The sequence below is a fragment of the Lagopus muta genome, chromosome 7, assembly GCF_023343835.1.
Source record: "Lagopus muta isolate bLagMut1 chromosome 7, bLagMut1 primary, whole genome shotgun sequence".
Classification (NCBI taxonomy): Eukaryota; Metazoa; Chordata; class Aves; order Galliformes; family Phasianidae; genus Lagopus; species Lagopus muta.
Genome location: NC_064439.1, coordinates 39,735,557 through 39,762,719, shown reverse-complemented (window position 1 = coordinate 39,762,719; position 27,163 = coordinate 39,735,557). Strand labels below are relative to the sequence as shown.

At 42.4% G+C, this 27,163-nt stretch overlaps 1 protein-coding gene across 1 annotated transcript; it reads right to left on the bottom strand.

Annotated features, from left to right (window-relative positions):
• Positions 1-1,319: 1,319 nt before the first annotated feature.
• Positions 1,320-27,043, bottom strand: CMTM7 (CKLF like MARVEL transmembrane domain containing 7). Its single transcript, XM_048950661.1, has 5 exons — positions 26,766-27,043; positions 8,698-8,871; positions 5,476-5,574; positions 4,435-4,516; positions 1,320-4,087 (listed from the first exon to the last, which is right to left on the bottom strand). Exons 1-5 carry the CDS (start codon positions 26,922-26,924, stop codon positions 4,074-4,076), a joined length of 528 nt encoding a protein of 175 aa, XP_048806618.1. The 5' UTR covers positions 26,925-27,043; the 3' UTR covers positions 1,320-4,073.
• Positions 27,044-27,163: the final 120 nt, after the last annotated feature.

Genomic DNA, 27,163 nt, shown 5'->3' with positions numbered 1-27,163 from the left:
TGCAGGCCTCTCTCACTGTCTCACACTACAAGGAGCACCTCCAAAGCTCCAGCCCAGGGCTAGGCTCAGCAGTCGGGCCCAGTGATGCATAACTGCAGCTTTCCTTATCCCTGTGGTGAAGAAGTCCAAATGCAGGTGTGCACCCCTAGCACAAAGGGTGCATGAGGCCAGTCTAGCATACAGCTCCTCCAGCACCGCAGCAGCCCTTCACTTTCCATTTCTCTAAGAAAAACAGTCTTAAGTTAAACAAGGCCAAACATGTGGCAACTTGACACTATTTTCCTCAGCCTCTAGGTCACGTTTATTGCAACTTCCTTAAGTTGTAGCAGAACATGAAATTCCTAGACAAAGGTATGTAATACATATACTGTGGGAAAGGAGAGAAGAGAGACAGGCAGGTCTGCTGTTTAAGCTCTGATGTAGCCATGATTGATATCTGCCAGCTCCTCTGACAGCAATTAATGTGCTCACATTAGATCCTTCCCTCATAAGCTTTCTACTAATGTTTGCACCTGCTTTTTCCTCCTTGTGCCCTGTGCCTTTTTGTCCTATTGAGCTCATAGTCCTCTCTCCTGGAGCATCACTCAACATTCCCTCCTTCAGTAAAACCATGAAATTAATTCATTTTTGACCCAACATCCTGTTGTCTCATATCCCACACAGTGATGTATTCCTAAATCCTCTTTAGAAGCACAGAATCCAGTCCCTTGCAGTAAACACAATGCAAAATGCAAGTATTTTAGGGCAACAGAAAAAACACTCACATAACCTGCAGTCTTCATCCAGCACTGTGCTCCTCAAGCTTTTCAGAACCATCCTTCCTCTTTTTTTTTTTTTTTTTTTTTGGTAGAAGTTTCATTTCCCCTTCTCACTTACCCAGTTCTTAACCTCACAGAGGCACTATTCAATCTCTAGCTTTTCTCAAATCCCCAGAGGTCGAACACCAACTTTTTCTTTTTTTCATTATGAATCAGTTTGTTACTCATTTTCTTCTCTTTTTTTTTTTCTTCTCTTTAAATTCAATTTTCAGCAAAACTGAATCTCAAGATCTACCTGTGTTGATTCAAAGGAACAACAACACTCTTCCTGGGACTGAAGAGGATGGACATTTCTGTGGGGGACAATCAAGAGATGGCACATCTACACACCAGGGAAGGTGAATAGTTTTTTTCTGGGGCTCATAACATCTTTCATTCTCCCGAATGCTTCCTGATGTTCCCCAGGCAGAAAATCACTGCACTGGTAAAGGCAAAAAAAAAAAAAAAAAAAAAAAAAAAGGAGCAAGAAAACAACCCAATTATCAAAGCCATGACATCATCCAAATAGCGAACATACATAGTTTATTTTTAAAACAGCTGGAATCTCATATTTGACAAAGTCAAAGACAGATGGAGCTTTCAGAACAAGGCTGACGCTGAAGGAAAGTTAAAATGCTTTCGCTGGCATAGGTACAGTAGTGAGGTGCCAAAGTGTCTGTCAGACAGAGCTGTCATTCAAAGTTCTGCTAGTAGGTTTTGATATCATCAAAAGCTGTGCAGTGCATTTTCTGGTAGACATGTTTCACAAGAATCTGGGAGAAGTGAGGAAGTTATATCAGCAAATGTCAGCTTTCCAGCCTAAAAGCATCCTGCTTTAAGAGCTTCTGGTAGGTCTATGAACCCAGCAGTGTCTCAACAACAAAAGTTACAGGCATATCTTATGCCTGTTGATGGGTACATAACCTAGAAGGGAACTTTGTCTCTTGATCCAGTGTAAACAAGTGCAACAAAACAGATTCTTTGGGTGATCAGACTGTGTCATCCAGAAATCCTTTGGTGGTTGGACTGCAAGAAATTCCCTGTAAAGGTTCCCTCCCCCCCTCCCCCAAATAGTAGCAAGGGACAGAGTCAAGAGGTAGACTGAAAAAAAAAAAAAGATAGAGATGAGTATGCAGTGCAGAGAGGGGCAAGGTTCCAGCAGAGCGTTGAAACAGCCTGTTCTTCACCACAAGCTCAGCCCCAAGCCCAGCCTTAGCAGATGCATCTCCCCATTGCCACAAGCTCTGTGCACTCAGCTGCATTCATGCTGAGTGCAACTGAACACTTGTTTTCCTTTGGATTGCCAAGATGGGCGAAAGCCTGTGGAAGGTGCCCAATACCTATCCGAGCAGCATTCTCCAGAGGCAACGGTGCTACTGTCAGAAACAGCACTTTCCTGTTCTCCCATGGGAAAGAAGAGATTGTTTCCTTAAATACCTACCATGTCAATCCAAACTGAAGTCAGGGTGCTGATTTCCAAAAACTGTGGCTAAGTCAGTCTTGGCAGGGGAACCAGTGAACAACCACCCTTAATGCCAAATAAAAATCAAGCCACATATATGTATATCATAATCTTCTGCAGTCTTTTCAATCACAGTAAGATTTATTTGAATAACCTTCTGTATTCATGTTGAAGCAGTTTGTCTTGGAGTGAACACAGGTTTCTTGATCCACAAGAAGTAGACTTCTATGCATTCAAACTGTTTCCTGTTCTGTGTTGTTTTAAGTCACTCAGGGAAAGAAAGCAATAAGAATCACAGAAACCATGCACCACAAGAAGTGAGATTCCTGCCTTTCCTGGTTGTCTGCTCAATTCTTTTCACTTTACCAAGATTCTTAGAACTTTAGAAGTTGGCCCATTTCTCTTGTCCAAGAGTGAAAAAGAAATAAAATAAAATAAAAAATCACTGCAGAGACCCATACATAACAATTGGCAATGTATGCTGATGTGCTATGAGGCACAAAAACATTTCTCGAAAGCCAATCATTAAATTAATTAGCAGCATTTTTGCAGAATTTAGGACAGGTAGAAAAATGAAAAGCAGGCCAGAAAATGCTTCTTTCCTCCAGTCTGGGTCAGGTAAAATATATAAATCCTGATTTTTTATTTTATTTTGCCGAAATGCGCTCCACTGTCCTGCAATTGTCCTCACAGAAAAGACCAGCTCACAAATGCAAGTTCTGCTTCACAACAAGACATGAAAGGGAAGAGCACCAAGGAAGAGAACATGAGCTTCACTTTTTTCCAGCTTTCAGCTCACCAGAAATGGACTGCAAAAGGTCAGAAAGATAGAAGTGCCAAGAAAATAGCAGCGTTGTCTCCATCTTAAATTTACAAACAGCTTCATAACAATATCAGGTTGGAAAAAACTCTGTCCAGGCTCTGAAAACATGGATTCCAGCATAGTCAGAGGGAACAAGAAGCCACGTGTGAGAGAGAGAAAGAAGCACGCTGCACTATTTGCGATGGGCTTTCCATAAAAACCATTAGATTCCAAAGAGAATAACATCCAGGAAATGCACAGAAAATGTCCATTCCACCAACAACTATTTACGAAAAGGAAAGAAAAAGATCCCACAAACCATTAAAGCTTATTCTTGAGTATGTATTTCCTGTATTTGGCTGAGAGAATTTTTTAATAATAATTTTTGATGGATCTGATTTCATCGTATACTGCCAGGGCTAGAAGGGAGTATTTGCAATGATTTACACAAGTTGCAGTTCGTAATTTTTGATAGGGCTGAGCTGCTGTTGGAAACATTCCATGGTTCTGAACTTGGGTCAGCTTATCCATTCACAAATCAGTTTGTAACAGTTCCTTTGTTGAAAAATCAGCCTTGGAAGTTAAGAATCAGGCAGAAATTTGCAGTATTTCCCTTCTGTAAACAGATGGAGGAAATCAGAAGCACTTTTTTCCATCCCTTTGAAAAGAGAACCAAACAACTCTCCAAATGAGTTTTAAAGGCACTTACTGCAAATAGCTGGAAATGACTGCAGCCCAGCTTGAGAAACAGAAGCAGCATTTCTCTGTAAAGCTCAGAAAAAATATGGTTCTCCATTATGTGCTTCTTCTGGGGGGGAAGTAAACTTCTTTGGATGAGGGCAACAAAAAAACTTTGGTTCATAACATTATTTTGCATAAAACTTCAAGTAGATCTTCAAAAGCCACTGACAGTCCAGACTAATAACAAAATACCCGTGCTCTCTCCTCAGTGATGGACGGTCCTCTGTAGTATAGTATTTTGTAAGGCAGAAATCTTGCTGAGATGGAGGAGTCATACAGCTGCATCTTAGAAAAGGAAGACAGTGTCACTTGCACCACCACAAACAAATGAATTTACTTGATTAAAGAACGCACAGGAAACCTTGTTTTGGTGGGAGGGCAGGGAGGTGTGGAAGATGAGACAGCACCGATACTTGCTAGAGGCAAGTTATTTTGCTCCACTAGTTAGCTGTGAAAAGTTGTCAGTAGCTGTGACACATATGTTGACCAAAGTGTACAATTACTGCTTTGTGAGTAATTTTGAGTAACAAGGAATAGGCTGTTAATAAATCCTCCCAGGCAGATACTGCCATGGGAAAATATAAATATTCATTTTGAGAAGCATTTTGGCAGGCACTAAGCATGATACTTACTTGTTGACTGCGTGATGCAAGAAACCTTGTAGGATGACCATATGCTTAAAACACAAAGGACTGTAGCTAGGAATCCAAACGTCTGAATGAAAAAACAGACAAACCACAAATACTTACCATTAGATGACACATAATCCATGAATGTATGGACTCCTGTATATTCAACTATGTATTTTATGATGTTAACAGGCCAAAAATGAAGTTATATTTTACACCATTCTGCCAATGTGCTAAAAAAAAAAATAGTTACCATAGTATAATAGCAGCTTACGCCTTGTCAAACCAATGACTGAAAATCTTGTAGAGTAGGGAGAAAAAGCTGGACACCTACACAGTGTCCCACCTGCTAGACTTCTCATTAGGACACTGCATTAAAGAAAAGACTTATTCTGACAGCTCTGATTTTTGCTCTTTTGACAAACCCCATTCAGACCAGTCTTTATTTGTCATCTGCCAGATAAATAAGTGTCTCCTTCTCCATCTGAATCTACAAATAATCATTGGGACCAAGCTTGTGAAAGCAACCCTTTATCCTAGTTTGCATTGCATTTTAAGTTCTGTTGTCCACACTCAAAACTCGTGTCTCTGAACAACACTTCAGCCAGAGACAGAACACATCATCCAATACATAGACCCAGGATGACAAAGGGTTTTAGCTCAGGAGAAATAATCTCTGTTTCAGGTGCAGAACATGGCAAATGCAGAAGACTAGGGTGAAATGCTAACTTGCAGTTGTTACAACAGCCATTTGTCAAACCTAAATTGTCTTAATTCTTCCCCAAAACACATTTGTCTTTATGTGTTAAAGCTAAAGCCTTTTGTTTCAACACATATTCATTTTAGTGGTGAGACTGGAGTCTCACGAAACCTTTTTGTTGGTGTTATGTTATGGAACAATCACTGAAATGAGACAGAAGACAGTACACCAACCAAGAAACAAGCAAGACAAGTCTGTAAGAAATCAAAGTGACAAGCAATGGATTTCTAGCACTCAACTTACATTGCAAAAAAAAGCATCAAGACTAATAAACAAGTCCTTACCGCTCCAGCCACTAGTCCAGTCAAATTGTAACTCTTCGATGCTGCTACAATTGATGCAATGAGAAGCAGAATTGTACCAATTAAATAATGGAGAAATTCCTGTAAAGACAAGCATAGATTGCTTCAGAAGGAAAACTTACCAGAAAAGCATTTCAGTATCCATCAGAATCAGAACAAATTGGCAGTGGTTACTCAAAGTTAAAAAAATAAAGAAAGAGAAAAACATAAAAAACAACTGACAGGTTTCTGTTTGAAAGGGAAAGACCAATCTGCAGCTCTACTAAATGTCACTGGAATAAAATCTACTTAGTGGGTATGGACTCCATCTTTTTCATTCAGTATGGTACAATATGGGGGGAAAAACATGTATCTTTACTGTACCAAGAATGCAATTTACTCAAAGACACCATTCTGAGGAAAGGAAGAAGCCTTGGGGGCACATTTCTCTAGCCTACATACATGAAATAGCAATGAGTAGCAGAGGAAATGCAAGTGCTTCTATTTCTAATCAGAAAATAAGCTGGATTTACTAACAACTTTCTTACATCAACCAAGCCTAGAAACAGGAGAGAAAACACAAAAAGCACAACTATGCAGACATTCATAAGCAACATCAGGTTCCAGAAAAGCTGCCCAAGTCTTGCAAGCTGCAGCTTAGTAATGTAGTAAATCAAACGTGATGCAACTTTTTTTTTTCTGAGAGCACTGAGGCACTACATTCTAGATTTTCTCTGGTGTGACAAATATCACCCTAGGAGTCAATTTTGCCTCACAGTGCCCAGAGTCATCTGTGGATTTGTGTTTTGAATCCTCACGAGGGTTACATCAATCAATACAGGTCTTCAGAACATTGTGTGGTGGGGTGTCCTGGTGGGATATGTGCTTACTGATTTTGTACTGCACTACCAGCATGAGCCAGGCAAACACCACGTGTAAGGGAGACAGGAGATTCCTTCTCAAACCAAAACACAGAATATATAGACCCAAAAGGAAATTGTTCAAGGAAATTCCAGAGGAGAAACAGTCTGTCAAACCATACCAAAGTTTCCCTCTGCTCAGATTTTTAAACAACTGAAGAGGATCCTTCCCTAAAGCAGGTTCTCAGACTACAAATTACTTTCCCCTTGTAACCTCGTTTCAGGTGATCAAGATCATAACCCCTGTTTTTGCTAGAATAAAGCATTTCTATTACAAGTCTCCTCTGATTAGTCCACATCGCAGCAGGCAAATCAGGTATGATGTTTCTTTCTTAGAGACATCTATTACAGCAATGTAATAGATTACAGCAAAAAAAAAAAAAACGCCTACAACTTTCACAGAACCCAAGGGATGGAGACAAGCTGTAAGTGAATTATCAAAGGCCATATCATGTAGAGAATGAACCCCCAGCAGGACCAGGACAGTGCAATTCTGCAAAAATGCTTTTGCAGCTTTAAAAGTTGTCGCTACAGAACAACCTCCTCAACCACCACAGCTTTACTGATTGTAAGGCACACCTCTGATTGCAATGCAGGGATCTTGCCAGGAAACTCAGCCAAACACTAATCCTAGTTTCCCAAAGTCTCTTACAGGCTTTTCAATTCTGTTCCAAAGATACTAAAATATTTGACCAAAAAGGAGGTGGTTGTAAAACCAGGGAATCACAGAATATCTCAAGTCCTACCCCTGGCTCCTCACAGCACCACCCAAAACCCAAACTCAATGTCTGAGAGCACTGTCCAAACGCTCCCTGAGCTCCGGCACTCAGCACCCACAGCCCTTGGCAGGCTGCTCCATGCCCACCGCCCTCTGGCACAGACCCTGTCCCTAACTCCCAACCTGACTCCCCTGGCACAGCTCCGTTCTCTCGTGTCTGTCACACAGAGCAGAGCTCAGCGCTGCCCCTCCGCTCCCCGTGAGCAGCTGCAGCCGCCGTGATGCCTCCCCTCAGCTCCTGTGCTCTGTGCTGAGCAAACACAGGGAGCTCAGCTGCTTCTCACACACCTTGCCCTCCAGAGCCTTCTCCATCTTTATAGCCTCCTCTGAACATAATGTATAAGCATCCCATTTCGTTACATCTATCTGAAACTAAATAGACACAAACTGAAGTGCCTTAAGTTCACCATTGCACTGTGGAACATTTTGAAATGAACAAACAGATAAGAAAAACAAAAGGAAGTGAATGAAAAGGTCAAAGTGGCAGAGTTACAACAATTCACACATTAAATATTGCTTTACAAAACTCATTCTTTCTTCCATGCAAACATATTATCTCTAAATAAGGAGAGAAGTACTTTCTAGAAACAAATACTAGAGGTACATATTTTAAAAAGTGTTGCAAGTCTCCATTAAAAAGAATTTACTTTTTTTCTTTGCTTAGAAGTAAAATAAACTGCTACCTGACCTCCGTAAACTATTTACATAGCTTCCTTGAAAAGCCATTCAAACACTTCTTGAATTTCAAAACTTCCTCTACATCTTTCTGTTTGGCTTTCCTCACCCCTTTAGCTCTTTCTCTGTGGGATTAACAGGTCACTATGCATCCAAGAGAGATGTAGTCAGAGGTTACTAAAATCTGTGATCCCACACCAGGCCAGATGACTTTTCTGTTAGCTGATCTAATCAAAGCTGTTGCGGAAGTTCAGGTCTCTCATTTTCAGTGGTGCTTGTTAGTTCTCTGCTAGGATATAAGAGATGGATGTACAGGGGAAATGGTGGAATGAGGTAGGATATCCTGCAGGAAGTTCCTAGTGAAGGCCAGGCTATGAGCAGTCAGGCTGAGGATCCTATTTCTCGCTATTGTTTAAGTTACCTATAACCATACCAAAAAGAGTCACATTTGACTTAAATAGCACATGTAAACTTTATTTTGGGACAGGATGTACTACATAAATTCTAATGTAGTGTATTGGTACTCTAGCAAACGTGTAGCTACTATAAATGGCCAGAGTTAGGGCCCATCTGCTGACACCTTTTTCCAGTTGTCTCAGAATAACCCTATTGCCTTCACTGGAGCAAATCTGGATTTATATCTGTGTGAAGGAGAGAAGGATCTGATTCAAGTCAGCTTAAAGACTTAGAATTACAGTATCTTTTGAACTGAACACTAGTAACAAAAGCAGCAAAGGGATTTGTACACGAAAGAGAGCCTATCAACATGTGACAGCACAAGAAAATGAACCAAGTAATCCAGACATCAACCCACAAGAGAAGCAAAAAATGCAGACCACCTGACAGACTTACCGCAAGTGGCCAGCTAACACAAGTGAGCGTCCTGTAGATTCTGAAAATGTGGATTATGTAGAAGAACAAAATCATAACCAAGTCGCACATTGTAACAATCTGAAAGTAGCTGTATGCGCTGTAATCTGTCCACTGAGAATTATTTACACTGATGAATCCAACCAGCAGTGAGATCTGAAAGACAAAAGACACATTAGAGGTTTTTAGAGCATCTATGAAGATGACTTCAAACACAACAATATGTCATTTAGAAACAGAAGGCAATCATCCAGAGTAAACTGGATGGGCCCAACAAAATGGAGGACAAAGTAACAGGCACAAAAATGTTCAAAGCTGAGAAAGAGCCAACTGCTAAAAAGAAAGCAACGGTCCCAGACAGCCTGTGGGATCCAAACTGAAGAAGTCTGTATTACAAAACAAGAGGTCTCAAATAGAGAACAGGTGCTGAATGCCTGGGGTTGCAGCAGCAACTGGAGGACATAAACCCTATGGAATTTCAAAAGGACATGGATGGTTCACTACAGCTGAAATCACTGAATGCTGTAAAAACAAACATGCCATGAACACCTTTAGCTCTGTTTGGTGGGTGCTGGCTGTAACTGAGATAACAATTTCACTCTTTTTCTATCACCTTTGCAGCAGAGGTATCAGTAGATTGCAAGGTAGTATTGTAGGAAATGATGTAACCATGTCAAGAAACCTTTCTAAAGTTTTACTATGTTAACACTGTCACATAAAACCACAACTTCTGTTACTGGTAGGCTTGCAAAGGACCTGCCTAGCATGGCTGATTGAAAAAAAATCTACCCAGGATACAGCCAAATATTTTATTATTACAGACTTTGGTAACATGCATTTTCAGCCTCTGTAATTTTCAGCTCACCCCAAACCAGACAGGAACAGTAATGATTCACACTTTGAATGTTTCTTCAAGACATAAAAAAAAATAATTCTGAGGAAGCCTGCACTTCAGTACTGCATGTATAATCATCCTTCAAACTCCTAATCAACTCCATCCATTACTGTTTAATTAAAATGAAAAGGAAAAAAAAAACAACCAACACCCAAATAACATAGCTCAGATTCTTCCTCCAAAAGAGCCAATTCATTGTCACAACATGATGTGGTTGTTTGGACAGAGTTTGGTCAAAATAACAATTTATTGTGAAGTATAATAGAGGTTTTGCTTGCACCTGGGAGTGTGTTCTGTTTAAGCCTATCCACCTAAGCAGGTGGAATTGGGTCAAACATACAGCGGGAAGAATCTGAACTATGTTGTTTGGGTGTCAGATTGTTTTTCTTTCCTACCTTTCAAAATGCATGATACAGGTCAGTCCGTGCCTCCCCAACTAGTTTCTGCCCTCTAGTTTGGGAGTTCAACACTGGCAGCATCCCATCTGTTTGGTGCTTCTCTCTGCATCATGCCTATTCTCTGCCTCCAACTCAGGTCTCACAGCTTAGCCACTGGGTAATCCTAAATGCACAAAGCCTTGCATTTGAAGTATGGTGGAGATTTCAGAGATGTTACATTTCATAGAAGAAGAGAAGGAAATGCTCTATAAAATTCAGCATTTCCTACTTCCAAGCCAAGTTCTTGAATTTTAAGATCATTTTAATGATCTCTCCCAAGTGAGGGAGAACAAGGGAGTAGTTAGGGCTGCATGGAAATGACAGGAAGCAGAAGCCCAGGTTGGCTCAGGTTGACATCTCAGCTCCCTGAATCTTAATGTCAGCCGAGCTGAGACACCTGACTGAGCTGCTGGATGACCTGAACTGTCAGGTGGAGATCAGCAGGTCATTTATCATATCATTTAAGAGATCATTTGCAGTGATACAGGATACACGCTCCTAATAATTCAAGAAGAAAATGAAAATAACACTCCGTGAAATTTAATTCTGAAGTAAGACTCAACAACAAAATCACAGCAAGTGCTGAATCCTGCCCATAATTCACGATGGGATGAGGACAATGGCTGTCTAAGCACCAAAGGCTAAAAGGAGTCTCTCTTATTCAGGTGCTTTTACAGTGACCGCTCTTCAGTTTTTACACTGTACAGAACAAAAAGGGAGAGCCAGTTCACAGAAATGTTGAATCTGCCTATTAGCTCATTTCACACTTGAACCATTTCCTTTATCAACTTTTTTACTGTATACAAAGGGTAAGAAGGACTGGGGCCCTGAAATATAGCTACCATCTGAATAAGCAGCACTGGTAAGCCTTACTTACTTTAAACATTACCATATCTAGTTGCTAAGCTTTGTAAGTTGAAAGCAGGGAAGCATAAAGGTTTCTTTTTCTTCCTTTTAGATAGCAGGTATAAAAACTTCAGAACAAGCACAAAGGAGAGCCATCCAAAGACAAGATCAGAAAACTCCTCTGAGGAGTTGCATTCCTCAGAAGATCCAAGGGAAAAAAAACATCTGACCAGCTCCTAAGAACATGGCAGAAACTTGGATTTAACAAGTGTGCCTTCCATTCCAAGTGCCAATTCTCAATTAAAATGATGACCAAAACAATTAGCAAAGACTTCTCCTTTCTTGCTTTCAGGTGTGCTTCAGTTCCCCCCATAGGTAGGAAGAAATAACCATGGGGAAGATGCATTTCTCTCAAATATTTCCTTTCTTAAAATAAATTTCCCAGCACAAGATTTACACACAAATTCTCAAGAGGGTTCTCTGATCAGAGGCACGTAATGCTGTTCCACAGGACAGGCACAAATGGGACAGGATCAAGAAGTTTATACAATGCTATACCATGCTAACCACACAACACTGCCCGTATGGCTGGCAGGTACATTCAGAGTTAAAAAATCATCCATTAAAAAAACGGAATAGTAACCAATGTAGCAAGGAGAGCCACAGAATTTTACCTTTCCTTTTAAAAAGTGACAAATACCAAAGTTTCTTCACCAGGTATCAGAATTTATCACAATATACTGATACCATATATAGGCAATAACTATATCTCAATTTTATCTCTGTAATTTCTGTTTCCAGAAAACTTGTTGAGTGAGTGGTAAAATGATTAACATGTAACTGTCTGAGATATGGTTTCATATATACACCTCAGAAGTCAGTTTGTGGCACAGACCACATGTAGATAAATAAATATACATGGAGAGAGAAATGAATGGCAAAGTGATGAAATGTTATGAGCATTCTTTACGCATCTGAGCTCAGTGGAACAGGTTAATACATCTTGAAAACAAAACCTAGGGGCACAAAAAATTGAGAGCACTGCCATTTCCATTTCAATATAATATTTCAGATTGTGAAAGCAGCAGATTCGGACCCCCAGCCAGCAGGCCAGTCACACCAGAAGAATGAGGTAAAGGTTGGTCAGCATCAGGAAAATTTCAACGCACTGCACAAAATGTAAGCAGGCTTCTGACCTGCATTACGCAATGGGTGAGAGATGTGTTGCAGGACATTACTGATATGTTTTCTGGTTTCTGAAAAGCAACACAAAGAAAATAGGCATCAATCAACTTCAAGGGACGATTCTGGGGTTTAAGTCAAGCTCCACATTTATCCTGTTTCACAAAAGTTGATTAGCTTAAACTTCATGACTTTCCATTGAACCAGATATTATAGTTGAGTCATTAAGACTTCAGGAACACTGGGATATTTCAGCAACCATCTCCCAATGAAGCCAACATGAGCTAAAGGCAATCAGCAACTGCCAGAAGGCACTCAACACCTTACCAGAGAGAACAGACACTACACAAGAAAGATAGAAAGAGTCCACATTCTCTTCTCTATTTTGAGCTGGAGAAAAGTCAACCATCTCCTCTGCAATGTGCCTGTGGAAAATGCTAGCCCTTGAATAGCAGTGACATAAGCTTCCAAGCCTAAACACCGCACTGATTTGAAGTGAGCTTCGCTCTACCAAAAATTAAACACTTAGCTTTTGCCTAATACAGTCTTCCTTCAAAAGCTAATCCACGTCCCCTAAAAAAGGATGAATGAGCACAGATTTTTAGCGTGCATTAACGGGAGGTGGGACATATCTTGGGAGATCTGATCCTCAGATCAGGGACCAGGGTTTATGTTGCTGCTGCCTTTAGTCAGTGAGGGCAAGGCTTAAGACCTGCTCTGCTCTCTGCTGTGGCTTCACTTGCTGAATGTGAGCCAGCCACAGCCATGCTAATCAGACATACCTAGGGCTGACAGGAAAGAGAGGAGCTGCGGCTGCATGCTTGTTTTCACCATGCAGGAAATGAAAGGCGTGATCCACTTATGTGTTGGGTGCTCATAGCAAAAATCACAAGAAGACTGAGGCTAGAAGGGACTTCTGGAGGTCATCTGGTCCAATCTCCTGCTCCAGCAATGACACTTGAAGCAGGTCTGATCATGTGGTAAAAGACTGTAGTTTATGTGACCACAGAGCAATTTTATAGCCCAAGAATAAATCTGTGCAAGTGCCTTGTACAATCTTTTTCTACTGTCCCACCTTAATAGATGTAATAAATAAAGCTCTGACTTTATTACCAATACTTAATTCTTTCGCAACGTTTGGAGAGAACTAAATTTTCTTCAGACACAGCTACCTGCACAAATATAAATCCAGCATGATCTCCAATACTGACAACATGCTACAAAAGAAAGCTTGCTGTTCTGAGCATTAGAGACACACTTCCACAGACAAACACTGACAGAAGATGGGAGGAATTGAACATCAGTGCCTCTTGAGTTCCAATCTCAGTTTTGTAACCTTATTACTGTTTAGATTTGAGTAAATTATGTGATTTTGTGCTTCAATTCCCCCATTCACCAAATAAGGGCTAATAGAATAGAATAGCTCAGTTGGAAGCAACACTGAAAGACAACGAAGTTCAACTGTCTGACCAGTTCAGGCTAAATGAAGGTTAAAGCATGTTAATTGAGGGCACTGTCCAAATGCTTCTTGAGCACTGACAGACACACAGGTTACCAATCACCTCTATAGAAAGCCTGTTCATTGTTTGAACACCCTCACAGTACACAGTTTTTTTCTAATGTCCAGTCTGAACCTTCCCTGGCGCAGCTTTGTGCTATTCCTAAAGACTCGTGCTAAAGTTCTTCACCTTCCAAACACTTCAGACATATAAAATAAGGCAAAATGTTGAACACTGCAAATGAACAATCGAGATGCTTATGACCCTAGGTCAAGATGACTGTTTTCATTTATAGTTTAAATGAGAATTAGCTATCTACAAAAACCAAAATGGAGCAGCAACAACAACAGCAAACAAAACTAAACAAACAAAATCCACAAATAGATTGATGCAACAGATAAGTGTGAATTAATAATATATGAAAAAATTCCTAAGAAGTCCAATGGAGATTTCAGGGAACAAGTAAAAGAGTAGAAAAAGATTGGTCTCTTGGAGTTGCTTTTGGATTGATTCATTGCCATTACTCCACACGATTAATAAAAATGAGTATCCTAGCTTACTGTAAAATAGTAATTAGTGTCTGTTTCCTGACTACTGCCATCTGAAATCCAGGAATAAACTCACTAACTCTAAGGACTCCAATGTGGTGTTGATAAGCAGGCATTCTTTACTTACAAAGTTGGATGTGCAAGAGGTTATCTCCACCCTAACCATGCATACCTTGCACAAAAGACCTTCAGCTTATATGTTACTTGTGTTACTTGTGCAAAGGTTTCCTCTGGGCAGTATGCACATACTCAATAACCCTCTCCAAAATGATTAACATAGGGTCCTGCCTCCTTGCACATGCTCAGTGATTTTGGGTGGTGGTCTCAAGACCCTCGGGGATGAAGCAAACAGTTGTCTTCTTCATGACCACAGATTGCCTTCCTTTTTTCAAGTTGGCAGTTTTCCATAGCTCATTTAGCAACGATGAGCAATTCTTCATATCTTTGCTCCCTGTTTTTCTAACCAAGTAGTAAATTCCTTGTAGGGTGATATACTGGAGAAGGCACCCACACTGACCTAGATAACAATTATATACTGAGCTCCATGAGTAGATAAAGGATGATCTGCTTAGCATCAAGTATATTTTGCTTAGTATCAGACAATTAAGACAAGTGTGTTTTGCTTAACATCAGCTAGTTTTGTGCAAGCATGTATTATTCAATTAAGGATATCACTATCACTTACTTACAGTAAAATCTGATATCACGTGTTGCAAAGAAAACACCCCAAATACATCCCAAATAGACTCCTGTTTTCAAACTGGAAACATAAGCTGCAAAGTTCAGGCCTCTGTTCGTCCTCTTGACTGCTCCTGACTGTTCTTTCCCACGCATTATCACCGGCCTGTATCTAGCTCTTCTTTCACTACTCCAATAATGCCCATGGAGTAAGCGTTACCCTTTCCCACTGTGTGTGCACAGCACCCAGGACAGTGGCTGTGCACTGGGTCTGGCTGGGAAGGAGTTAACTTCCTGCACAGTAGCTGACAGGGCGCTGCGCTTTGCCTCTGTGGTTAGAAAAGCGTTGAGAGCACATCAGTGTTTTGCCTATTGCTGAGCAGTGCTCACACAGTAGCAAAGCCTTCTAACTGCATTACACAGAGCAAGAAGGCTGGGTGTGGGCAAGAGGTTGGCAGGGGATGTGGCCGAGCCAGCTGCCCCAGGCGGCCCCCAGGATATTCCAGGCCATGCGATGTAGTGCTCAGCAACACACGCAGAGGACGGGATGATGTTTGTGGCCATTGCCTCTGTCTAACCAAGCAACCATTATGAGTGCTGTGAGCCTGCTCTCCAGCAAGTGACATGGCATCCGCCTGTCAATGGGGATTAAGTGAACAAATTCCTCTTTTTGCTTTGCTTTCAAGCACAGCTTTTGCTTTCCTTATGAAACCGTCATTATCAAAATCCACGAGAAGCATTTCTATCTTCTCTCCATCCCAGAGGAAAAGGGAGCACATGAGAGCCAGGTGGGTGTCTGGCTCTTGGCCATGGTCAGCTCACTTCATTGGCTGTCAAGGTCTGGGACTTCCAGCTGCTGCCGTACTACCAGCAGCAATACTAAAACCCTAATTCTTCAAAGTCTCAAGATCATATTCTGAACTGGTAGGTCAAAACTGCTGTCTTACCATGTGACTTTTAGATATGAGCAATAGTTTTCTTTTGCTATATAAAAAATGTGATGTGAAATGCCAGCTAAACTGCTGGGAAGAAAGATAAGGTAGATAGGAAGCAAATCTGCATCAAGATACCCAGTTCTGGAGAAACACTAACTCTTATCTCAAAGATTTCGAGTAATACCATGACACAAACATGGACACATATAATCTACTCATCACTGCATTATCTTTCCATTTATTTTACTATGTGATATGAAACCACTTCCTTGCTTTTCTCTGCGTATCTTCTTTTCTTTCTTGGCTATACTCCCCTCTGCTCTGCTCTCCCACAAGAAGTTTTTTTAATTCCATGGATTTTTTCCTTCTTTTTTTCTTACTATTCCTCTGTCTTCTTCATTCCCTATATGATACTCTGTACTTCCTCTCTTCTGTATCTCATTCTTTCCAAAGAATCCAAATTTCTCTTCCTGCATCTGAAAACACAACATTTCCCTCTTTTAATATACCCTAGGTATCCTCCCCATGCCCTTGCATCAGGACATGAATTGCAATTAGGTAAATAAAAATATTTCCAGAGGGATATAGTTTGATGCATTTAAGCCAAAGCTGTCAATGCCAAAAGCAATTCCTAGCCTTTCTACTCAGCCACTTTGTGCAGTACCAGCACAGAGTATTGTGAGGTAAAAAAAAACCTGAAGAACTGACACAGCAACACAATGACTCTGCCTGTGTTTATGTCCTCCCCTGTGTATGAATTGTTTTTCCAGCTGTTATCTGTTCTATAATTAGTGCAAGAACACAACAATGGTGCCAGTGCAAGAGGAAAGGTGACAGAGGGAATGAAATAAGCAGTTGGGAGAAGAAACAAGGATATTCCATTCAGGGGGCAGTGCCAGCCAAGGTGCTCACGAAACTAGAAGCCTCAGAAGCCCACTACCAAAGTGCCATTTACTAAGCAGGTGCACAGGGAAACGAGACGTTGTCTCAGAGCACCATTCAGGGGAAAGAGGGCAGGGGACACGACTCAGCATGCCACTACATCTGTACCAATACTGTAGGCAGCAGCTCTGGTTTACCAGCCCCCAGCTTGTAGCTGATAACGTGTGAAATACCAAAAAAGCTTTTATTTTCCATCCTTCTTTGGAAAGGAATTTGATTCTCTAGAAGACAGATATAGCCTTTTTTTTTTCCTTCTTCCCTTGAATGCTGTAAACAGCAGTGAAAGGAGACTTCTCCACTGCACTTGGTGAAGAACTGGTGAACCTCTGTACCGCTTCAATCTCCCTCCTCCTTCATTTAATTCCTCCTCTCTTAGAACTTACCCAAGTTCCGTGCAAACAACTGCACAGAAGCTGTCTGTCTTCAGATTTGGAGTAAGGGACAGTGGTGACTCACACCAAGTTTTATTAGTCTTTTTAAAGAAAGCAATATAATAAGAGCTAAATGCTTCTTTTATTTGAATGAAAAAAGTCAAAGCTTTTAGCTTGTGACACTGGTCAAAATAGAATGTGGAATTTTCCATCCTAAGCATGCCAATGAGGACAGCCATGTCCTGTTTAGGTGTCCCGCACAGAGAAGAGCTGTCACTGACTGCAGCAGTACTACCACATTTTGTGTATTTATGAATGTGACACCACAACACGGTGAAGCAATATGTATATTATTAATTACATACTTCTGGAGAGAATCAAACGGTTTTTTAAACTGTTACTGTTACTCACAAAGCTGTAAGATAGACAAAGCTCAGGTCAAGGTCACAAGCATAATTCATGCAACACCAGTTCAGCTAATTTAAGCAACAAAGCTGACTGATGCCGTAACCAAAATCATCTTCTTCCAAAGGAAAAGGGAGGTCTAACAGCCAAGCACACACTAGAAAGATTCAGAAAAGGAAAACATGATAAAGAACCCAGTCCAGCTAAAACCTCCCTAATGACAGATGAAATCAGCAATCTTCAAGTGCATGGATCTGTGAAGCAGTCAGTCTTTGGTTGCACAACAGTCTCTCAGCCCCTGTGTCTGGGCAGATTTCCTCTTGTCTGGCTGGTTTGCTAAAATAAGGAGGCTGCCTGGTCTCTGATAAGTGACTTCTCTTGTGCACTGCCATCCTCAGCTATTTATTGAAGATAGGAATGGTGGGAGGGTGAGAAGAAGACAAAATAATCTTATCTGAGTCTTAGAGGGTCAAATAAGAGGACAAGCCTCAGTACAAGGAAGCTGTATTCTTCACTTATTAATAAGTTATTTATCTGTTCTGGCACAGGCACCGGCGATAGCAAAGGATGTGAGGTAATCACAGAACCAGCATGTGAATGACAGCATTAAAAAGCCCCTGTTGCAGGATGGTAGCCACCATTACTAAAAAAGCAATTATCTGTAACGACCAGCGAAGTCACACCTACTGCACAGCGCAGTGCAAGCAACACATCAGTCCCACCTCTGTCACCTCAGCCAGCTCCCTGCCTCACACCCCAAAGCTGCCTGCACCACCACACCATGTTGCACTGAAGGACACCACACTGGACTGCACTTCATTAGCTGAAAGCTGAGGACTTCACCGTTATACGGCAAAGAACATGCTACAGTCTCATCTAGCAGTGAATTAATTTAAAAGAGCAAAGCAAGATCGTTATCAAGAGGCTCGTAACTTTATTTCTTTTCTCTCTAAACCAATACTAAAAGATTTAGGTTCTGCTTTGTTTTATAAATCAAATTCAGTTTAAAACGCTCCAACTGTAAAATCATTACCAGCAAGTTTTTGCAATCTATGTAAAAACATTCGTGCAAAACTCATATTACTGCAGCGATATGTGAACTCATAATTGAGTAACAGCACACAAGTGCCATATTCAAGTCACAAACAATTCCCAAAACATATAAAACTCATTGCAAAAGATTATTAATAGCACAGCTAACTTTCAACATGTCTGCATAGGATATGGCCAGAATTCTAAATGCAGCAAACGTTCTAGCAGGATTTTAACTCTGGAAAAGGCAACTGCTTTCCTTCTAGCTCTCAAAGAAGCCTTTCTAGGCACCCACAAATCCTAGAGATGCTGTCCTGGGCAAGGCCAGAAGACCCGTATACTTTGTGAACATGTTACTCCTTGTGCATGCAACAGCCCCAGCAGAACAGCCACCCACTCCAGCAGTCTCTCCCAGCTCAGCTCACCTGTATTACTTCCTCTCAGCTTGCCAAGAAGAAATACTTGGAGGAGGAGTGAGGTACCTCTGAAACCACCATTCTGAACCATTCTCAGTGTACACTGAGTTGTACTGTTTGCCCTTTAGACAGCTAACGAAGCCCCATATTATAAGTAAGACACAATGTAGGAAGAGCTTAATCCATACTTGTGAGCTAAAGAGCTCTTGTACGTAAAGGTTATGGCTGTCTGAAAACACATGCAGCAATCACGCCTGGCAGTACCACCTACAGAGGAGCCCATGCTGGCTGGCCAGCCAAGCCTGGCTCGGACTGTCTGTCTGCATGAAGCCCAGTGGTGTTCATGGCTAACAAACAAACTGCACAACCACAACTGCAAAGCTTCCTACTTGATCTGGATATCCAATACACATCTAGCAGGGCACAACTACTTTAAGCTCAAATGGGAACATACAACACAAAACCAGCACCTCGTGGCAAACAACTCCCTACTAATCTATCAAACCAGGTGCACAAAAAATGAAAAGCATATGGGGTCTCATCTTCATTAAAACTGCTACTGAGATAAGGAGCACCTTGCAAACTGCTCAGGAAAGTCTCGGTGTCCGTGCCTGTAACCCTCAGCAAGCAATTTGTTCACCCCTCTCCTTATGGATGCTGCTCACAACACAACTCATTCTCATTGTCTGAGGCATTTATTGCTTGGCTGACTCGAATCTTCAGTTAGCACCTGCCATCTCTTTTCCCAGCCCCAGAGAATACCACACTGACATCTGGCAATCGCACTGAGAGCTGTTAAAAAGCCTGTATCTGTCATCTTCAGCAAGGGCTGTGCGAGCCTTAAGCAAGGTCTCCTCAAACAAGAGGAGACTGTTAGCATCACTGAAGTCTATGTTGTTAGCTGTGCTGGTACATCATTTTTTTTTTTTTTTTTAATCAGGAAAAATACAGGTGAGTGTTCCCCAAAATACTAACATTGTGACTATTTCCACATCAACCAGCATTATCACAACCCAGTTAATGCATTAGACAGGGCCTAAGCGCACACACTTTGTGCTTGGCAAGGCACAAGAAGTGAAGGGTGAGATAATAGCTGAGATTCCCAACGGCACCACTGCCCGGCAGCTCACACAAACACCCAGGGATGGCACTGCCCTTGCTACTAGGAAGCCACGCTCAAGCTATCTACAAAAGGCTCAATTAGCCAGCAGGTGACAAAGAGCAGCTGGGACTGGGTTTTTCCCTTGTAGATGAGAGACCTCTTCAAGTGGCCTTCCCAGTTTCGGGTGAACATGATTACAGACTTACAGGACAGTATCCAAAGCCTTTCTGCAGTTCTGCATTTGCTACTGATGATCTCAGGTCTCTTTCCTTTCCAGCTGTCAGTGTTTGTTTCGTGAACTCAGAAATGGTACTGCAATAAAACTAAACAACATCCCAAGAAAATTCCTCTTGAAGCAGCTTCTCAATCTTGTCTTTGTCACACTCCATTTTCCTTGTGTCAAGCTATGAGCAGAAGAAGCCCTAAGTACAAGAACAGCAAATCAATTTGCTGTAGCTTTGAAGGCTGCAGCCACATGGCTTGGGCCAGTCAGACACTCCTGTACTTTCCATTGTATTCATCAAATTCCCAGCATTGCAGCGTAGAAAATTATTTCAGCTGTAATGATTCCTTTGGAATCTGAGTTATGCAGAACAGATGAAGCACGCAGGTGTGTGGAAGAAAATCACAGCAATTTTCAAGTTTGATCTCTGCACAGAGAGAGCAGCAATTTCTGGCTGCTGTATACTTTACATCTCACCACAAAAGAGGAGGACAAGCCCGTAGTGCACGTGATGTGACAGCAGTGCAAAGGAGAGGCTCAGCCACAGGACTGAGAGAATGCCCTACAAGTACACCCAAGGGAGGGGAGCGGAGGAAACACTCACTCATAGCAGCCAAACGCTGTCTGGCTTGTGGGGCCGATACTGCTTCGTGCAGGCAATGTGGAGCTGTTACCTAACATCATCGTGGTCAGGCACACTGCCCTCACTGAGGTATGTCCACGGCTCCCGTGATCATGATGAGACACATGGATTGTTCCAGGGCTGCAGGTGCTCCCTCAACAAGGGAATTTTCAACATTTTTAGGCTCTGAGTTATTTAAAGACCACACTTGCACTGAACTGAACCACTGGTTTTCGTTTCTCTGTGGTAGGAGAAGCAGATATTCAAAGGGACACTGTCTCCAAAGACAGAGGAGAGGGGATATGGCACATTAGCACTTCTTAGGAAGGTCACAGAGCAGTAAGAATCCATGCTTTTCACATCTGACAGCCCACAGACACCATGCACACCTGATAGAGATTTCAAAACGCTACTGCAAATCTAACTTCCTGTGAAACACATGCGCCAGAAAACCACTGCCAATACTTCACTCTGCTCTTTCAAGCATGCTAAACACATCTCAGGAGATGTGGTAAATTTCTAGGCTTCACTTCCTGTTTTTTCTGATTTCAGAAAATGTACTTACTAGACCTTATTCAGTCACAGCTACACGAAGAGCACTACATACCATGAATGTATTACAACAAATCCTAATGGATTGGCCAAGTGAGCAAGGCACAATAGCTCCAATTTCGTGCTTGCAGGTAGCCTCTTCTGGAAAGAAATAATGCATTCACTGATATATTTGGAACAGAGATTTCCTACTATTTAAAAACAGCAATATTCTGGGCTCGACTTTTGAACCTTCCAGAGCAGTTGAATAATTCACTATTTTCTTTTTTTTTTTTTCTGCTGAAAAACATAGAAATTGAACAATTAGACAGAGAGTAACCCAAGTAATTAAACCTTTCCCTAACAACAACAACAAATAACAGAAAAGGACTGAAATCTTAGCTTGTGACTTGAAGCATGTGGAACCAATTCATCCTTCTGCAGCTCCTGCCATTCTATCCCAGACTCTGGCTGCTCCTGACAATAGTCTCTGTGGCTGCACCATTCCCTCAAATCTCTTATGGAAGAAGAAAAGTGAAGGAGAGTTGAAGTAAAGCTACATCAGTTCCCTCATTTGGCATATTGCACAATCTTGCAAACAGCTGCATCACTGCAGCTCAGAATGGCAGCACAGAGAAAATTCCTTCCACTGCCGTTGCCTCTGAAGTTTTGACCCATCAAATAAAACCATGTCAGCCTACCACCAAGCATTACTTAGCACCCAGGGAACATGCTGTCTGCTCCCAGCTCATATGCAAATACCTGGGCAGAAACTGTATGGCCACCCTGAGCAGAGGAATGGAAAAAGTACGCCTGGCCAAGCCAGCCTGTTGCGGTGATCTCAGAGTGTAAATAACAGGACTTCCCAGACCTATGGGTTTTAATTACAAGGCTTGGGCATTCCTCACTCAAATGCTCTTGTTTACTTTTGAGCCACCCACGACATAGACAAACTTCTATCTCTATGGCCAGCATGCCAAGCGAGGTCCCTTCACTGCAACATCTAGCCGAACAGCAATGGGCACCTACAATACACGTGTCTGACCTGGGCCTGAGAATAACAACTTTGCTGCTAAAATTAAAAAATAAATTCAATTCTTATTCTTTAGCCAGTCATTTGTCACACAGTCGCAGGCTGAGGACGCTCACACATTTCCTCCTCTATTACTTTATCCACTACTTCATCAAATGCCTCCAATAAGACTTTTTGTGTAATACATCAGGATATCACTGTTAGCTAGAACAGCAGCATTTTTCCTGTCTTCTCTTATCAGCTGGGATGAAGAGACAAGCAGAACACAGACCTGTTTGAGTGTAAGCTTGGCAGGTCTGCATCTGGCAACTTTCAGCCAAGCTTGTTACTTCTGACCACTGTTTTCCTTTGGAAGAACTACGGACAGAGTAATTGCTGGAGAAAGTTGAAAGTACAGTCTAGGTAGGATAAAAGTTTACCATTTCAGCATCTCTGCACATATCTCCTAACTAAACAGTCTTATTACCATACAAGCAAAGTCATACATCAGTAACACACTGCTGCAAAGAATTAGATCATTTACTTCAATCGATTCCATAGACAAAAGAAGTTTGGGGATCAAGTTAAAAGACTGGAGCGATTGGAGAGCTACTCCAACAGCATTTGCTTTTGTGCATTTCCTTTTTCTAAATCAATGGTTTTGACTAAGAGTTTTTATCTTCCACCAACAGATCTTGCTTTCTTCTCATATTTTAACATCTTCCAAATGCAGCTCCCCAGGAAGTTTGGCTGATACCATCCCGCACATTTAGAAGTTGATCTTGGCTCTAACAATCTAGCTACCAATGTTTTTTTGGCTTTCTGCATGAGATGTATTAATATTCCCTTGAACACCATTATTCAACTGTATGTTTGTATATAATAATCCAAAGAATTTCAGCAAACTTCAGTGCTGCTCAGAGGCTGCCTGGTGGGCTGTTCAGATATCAAGAATTGCAACTGCTTTTGTCGACACTTGGGAAATGAAATATTTACTCAGCAGCCTTAGCAACTTTAACGAGTTAAAAACGATGCTGTTAAGCCAACTTTCATTGGGTTTATTCTGTTTTCCCCAGCTTTGAGAAGATTTCTTCTTTTCGTGTCTGGTGAAACTGCTCTTTCCTGATTCAGATTGAATAAGATGGTCTTTAGGTTAAAACACTGTATACTATGGCTGTGCTTGCTGTGCCAGAACCGCTGTCTGCTCAGTAGCAATGGCCTTATTGTGGGGACATCCTCCCTCAGTCTGGACTCTGGTCACAGTTACCTTGGCCCATCTTGAAGTAGGGGCAGAGAGGCCACAGGCCACTTCCATTCCCCTCAGGATCCAGAAGCAAGGAACAATCCTGGAATGGTTTCAGAAGTCTGAGACCTACAGAAGCACGGTGCTGTGATGTCTCTTCTTGCACACAACAGCTCCAAACAGTCTCCAAGGGCACGGGAGACCTCAAAAGGTTTCCTGATACCTTTTGAAAACTACCCGGTTCTTTCTAAGTACCCAGAAAGTCCTGCAATAAAATAAGCCAGCAGTAGCATGAACACAGATCAAACATGCTTCAAAAGCACTGACATTGGGGTGTACTGAAAAGTGCCACATGTAGCAATTTTGCCAAGCTGGCTTCATGTCAAATGTAGCCCTTGTAGTCACATGGACTGTGCACACAGAGACACACACCCTTGCACTTGCTCTAGAATCACAGAATCACCAAGGTTGGAAAAGACCTACAAGATCATCCAGTCCAACCATCCACCCATCACCAACAGTTCTCACTTAACCATATCCCTCAACACAACGTCCAAACGTTCCTTGAACACCTCCAGGCTCAGTGACTCCACCACCTCCCTGGGCAGCCCATTCCAGTGCCTGACCACCCTTGCAGAGAAGTAGTATTTCCTAACGTCCAACCTGAATCTCCCACAGCCTGAAACACGGCACAATCCTGCACGTAACACCCAGAGTACAAAAGGTACTGGCAAAAGTGCAAGCACAAAAAAGAATGAAAGAAGGAACAAAAGGAAGAGCAGTATTCAAACTAGACCAGTTGAAGGCAGAAGTTGAAGATACGTTGTAACTTCTTGTTAAAAGCACATCAATTCAGACTGGATTTTGAAAATGGAGTCCCTATTAACATTAGTGATGGTCATACATGAAAAACAGCTGTGAAACTGCCTTATTACTATGTAAAGTGCACAAGTAACAAACTATTTTTCTCCTCCACTATATTTTCAAAATACCTATATAGAGCATTCCTTGCATATTTGAAAGTCAGGAACTCAATGCAGAAAACGCATCACCTTCTCAGAGCTGTAATTATGCAAAATAAAGGAATGTACATAGGCTCACAGGCACGAAACATGCTTTTTAATTCCTAATTTCAATCTATACTAGATGCTACGGCCAACACAAGCTTTCAAATCACCCAGAAGAATTTAAAGGGAATGAATTGGTAACATGGAGTCAGTAATGATCAGATTCCTGGACAAGCTCCTCATCTTGCATGAGACTGCTGAATTTTAAGGCTTGTGTTAAGATCCTTCTCACAGAAGAAAACCTGTGACATTGTCTTCTGTTTCCTTGGTACAATTATCCTGGCATGCTGATGCCATCTATTAGAATAATTTCATGCACACAATCAAATTATTTATGCTAATTTTGGGGCTTGCAAACAGCCGTTAGCATTACTATAAATGAAGAAATAAAAATGTTTGCTTCTTGCTCTCTCTCGTATCATTTATTTCTTGGCAAAGGGGATTGAGGAAGAAGGAGAAAAGAGATGCAGTAGTGCTCCTTCTTCATAACTAGAACCATTCAGAAGCCTCTAGGTATACTCTATGAAGCACGTCATATGTCTATCTGAAAACAACTTACCTTTGTCCTCTGTCTGAATAATGGCTCTCCTTCATAAGAAGCCTGCAGTCCCACCATCCCCACTAACATTAATCCAGCAATGTTTACAGTTTCATCACAGAGAATTCTGATCAAACACAGATATTGCCAACACCAGAAGAACTGCATGCTAATAAAAGCAGATTCATAGATATAGTGAAAATAATCTCTGAGAAAAGATGAATTTTAGATGAATGTTGAGGAGTTGACCTAAAACTAGCTTGTCTTGGTCATTTCTACATATTGCAGCACAAACATTTTGTTTTCTTTGAAAACTGTTTGAGAAGAATACATTACCAAGATAACGCATCAGAAAAGTTTAACCTGCCCAAAGTTCCTTGGATAGCTGAAGTAATTTCTACTGATGTTATTTATAAGCAAGCTGGAATGCAGAAAAATGTAAAAGGGTAAAGTTGGGAGAGGGCTCATGGGAGCTTGTCAAATCAGCACAGAAAACCACTAGGTGAAATTCTAATTATATTGATCAGCATTCAGAAAATATTATTTCATATAAAATATGTTAAAGATTACACTATTACATACACTTATATACATTAAAATACATTTACATACGTTACATTAAAGAATGTAAAGTACGTAAAGCACACATTCCACACTTTCCAGGCACACCAAAACTGAAACTTCAGCACAAATACACGCGCTTGTGAGAGTAACAAGTAGGAAGTGTAGTGAAGACACATCAGGATGGACAGCAGAGAGGACTATGTCCTTCTAGTCCATAAAAGGTATTGTGCTTTCTACAGTGGCAAAGAGAAAAAGATAAGCGGGCTTCTAGTTAGTCCGCAAAGCACAAGGCTACAGTCCCAGGACCGCAGGGTCACTGGCAATGGAGACATGCATTCAAAAGAGCATCGTTTTTATCTCCTGGAAAGATGCTCCAGATCCTCATGATGGATTGGGAACAACCCAAGAGAAGAGAAATCAGCAGACAGCTGCTGGTTCTCCTACAGAGCCGAACTCACAGTGAGGGACAACTGCAGTACAAATGCTCAGCGTTTCCCCAGTTCCTGCTGCAGGTGATACCTCACCACTCCTGGCCCAGGCGCTCACCCCGACCCGGCCTCGCAGGCGGCCCTTGGCCTCCTCTCCCAAAACTTACCACAGCTAACGGACCGCTGACGTGCAGCACCCGATGCCTTCACGCTGCTGTGCCAAAATTACGATTAACAACAAAGTTGTCACCGCTCAACATCGCCACTGGCTTCGATGTCCCAGCAGCGCAGCGCGGCACTGCACACAAGCAGCGTTCCCCCAGGCTGACACACGTCTGTCTCCACCAGCGAACGAAAAGCGGAGGCTGCTTCTGACGGGAGTTCGCACTCGGCGTCCTGAGAGAAACCCGGCTCCCTCCTCCTCCCGCCAGCTGCGAGAGCTCCAGAGCAAAAACCGCCGTTACCCGCCGCCCCGGAGGCGCCCCGGGAAGGGCCGAGGGTCCCGAGGCCACCCGCCCCTGACCGGCTTCGTACCATCTGGGCCACCTTCAGCATGCCGGCACACGAGCGGAAATAGGCGCCGTCCAGCAGCTCCGCGTCCGAGCCCGCCGACGAGGAGGCGGCGGCCGACGGCGGCGCGGCGGGCCCCGCGCTGCTCACCCCGGTGCGGATCACTCGCGCCCCGTGAGACATGGCTCCGTCCTGCCGCTCCGCTGCTCTGCCGCGGCCCGGAGCGGGAGAAGGGGTACGGGACGGGACGGGGCGGGGCGGGGAAAGAGGGAGGGGAAGGCAAGGAGGACGGGCGGCGGCCAGCGGCTGCGGAGGGGCCGGGCGGAGCGGAGCGGCGTACTTCCCCGCCGGCCGGGCGGTGCCCCGGGGCAGCGGGCGGGGCGGGGCCCGGGGTGGCGGGAAAGCGGAGGCAGAAGTTTGTC

Coding starts and splice junctions, on each gene's coding strand:
- CMTM7 (XM_048950661.1), bottom strand. CDS start 26,924: ATGTCTCACGGGGCGCGAGTGATCCGCACCGGGGTGAGCAGCGCGGGG. Junction 8,872..26,765: donor TGCTGAAGGTGGCCCAGATG/GTACGAAGCCGG, acceptor TTTGTCTTTCAG/ATCTCACTGCTGGTTGGATT. Junction 4,517..5,475: donor CTGGACTAGTGGCTGGAGCG/GTAAGGACTTGT, acceptor TTTTTCATTCAG/ACGTTTGGATTCCTAGCTAC.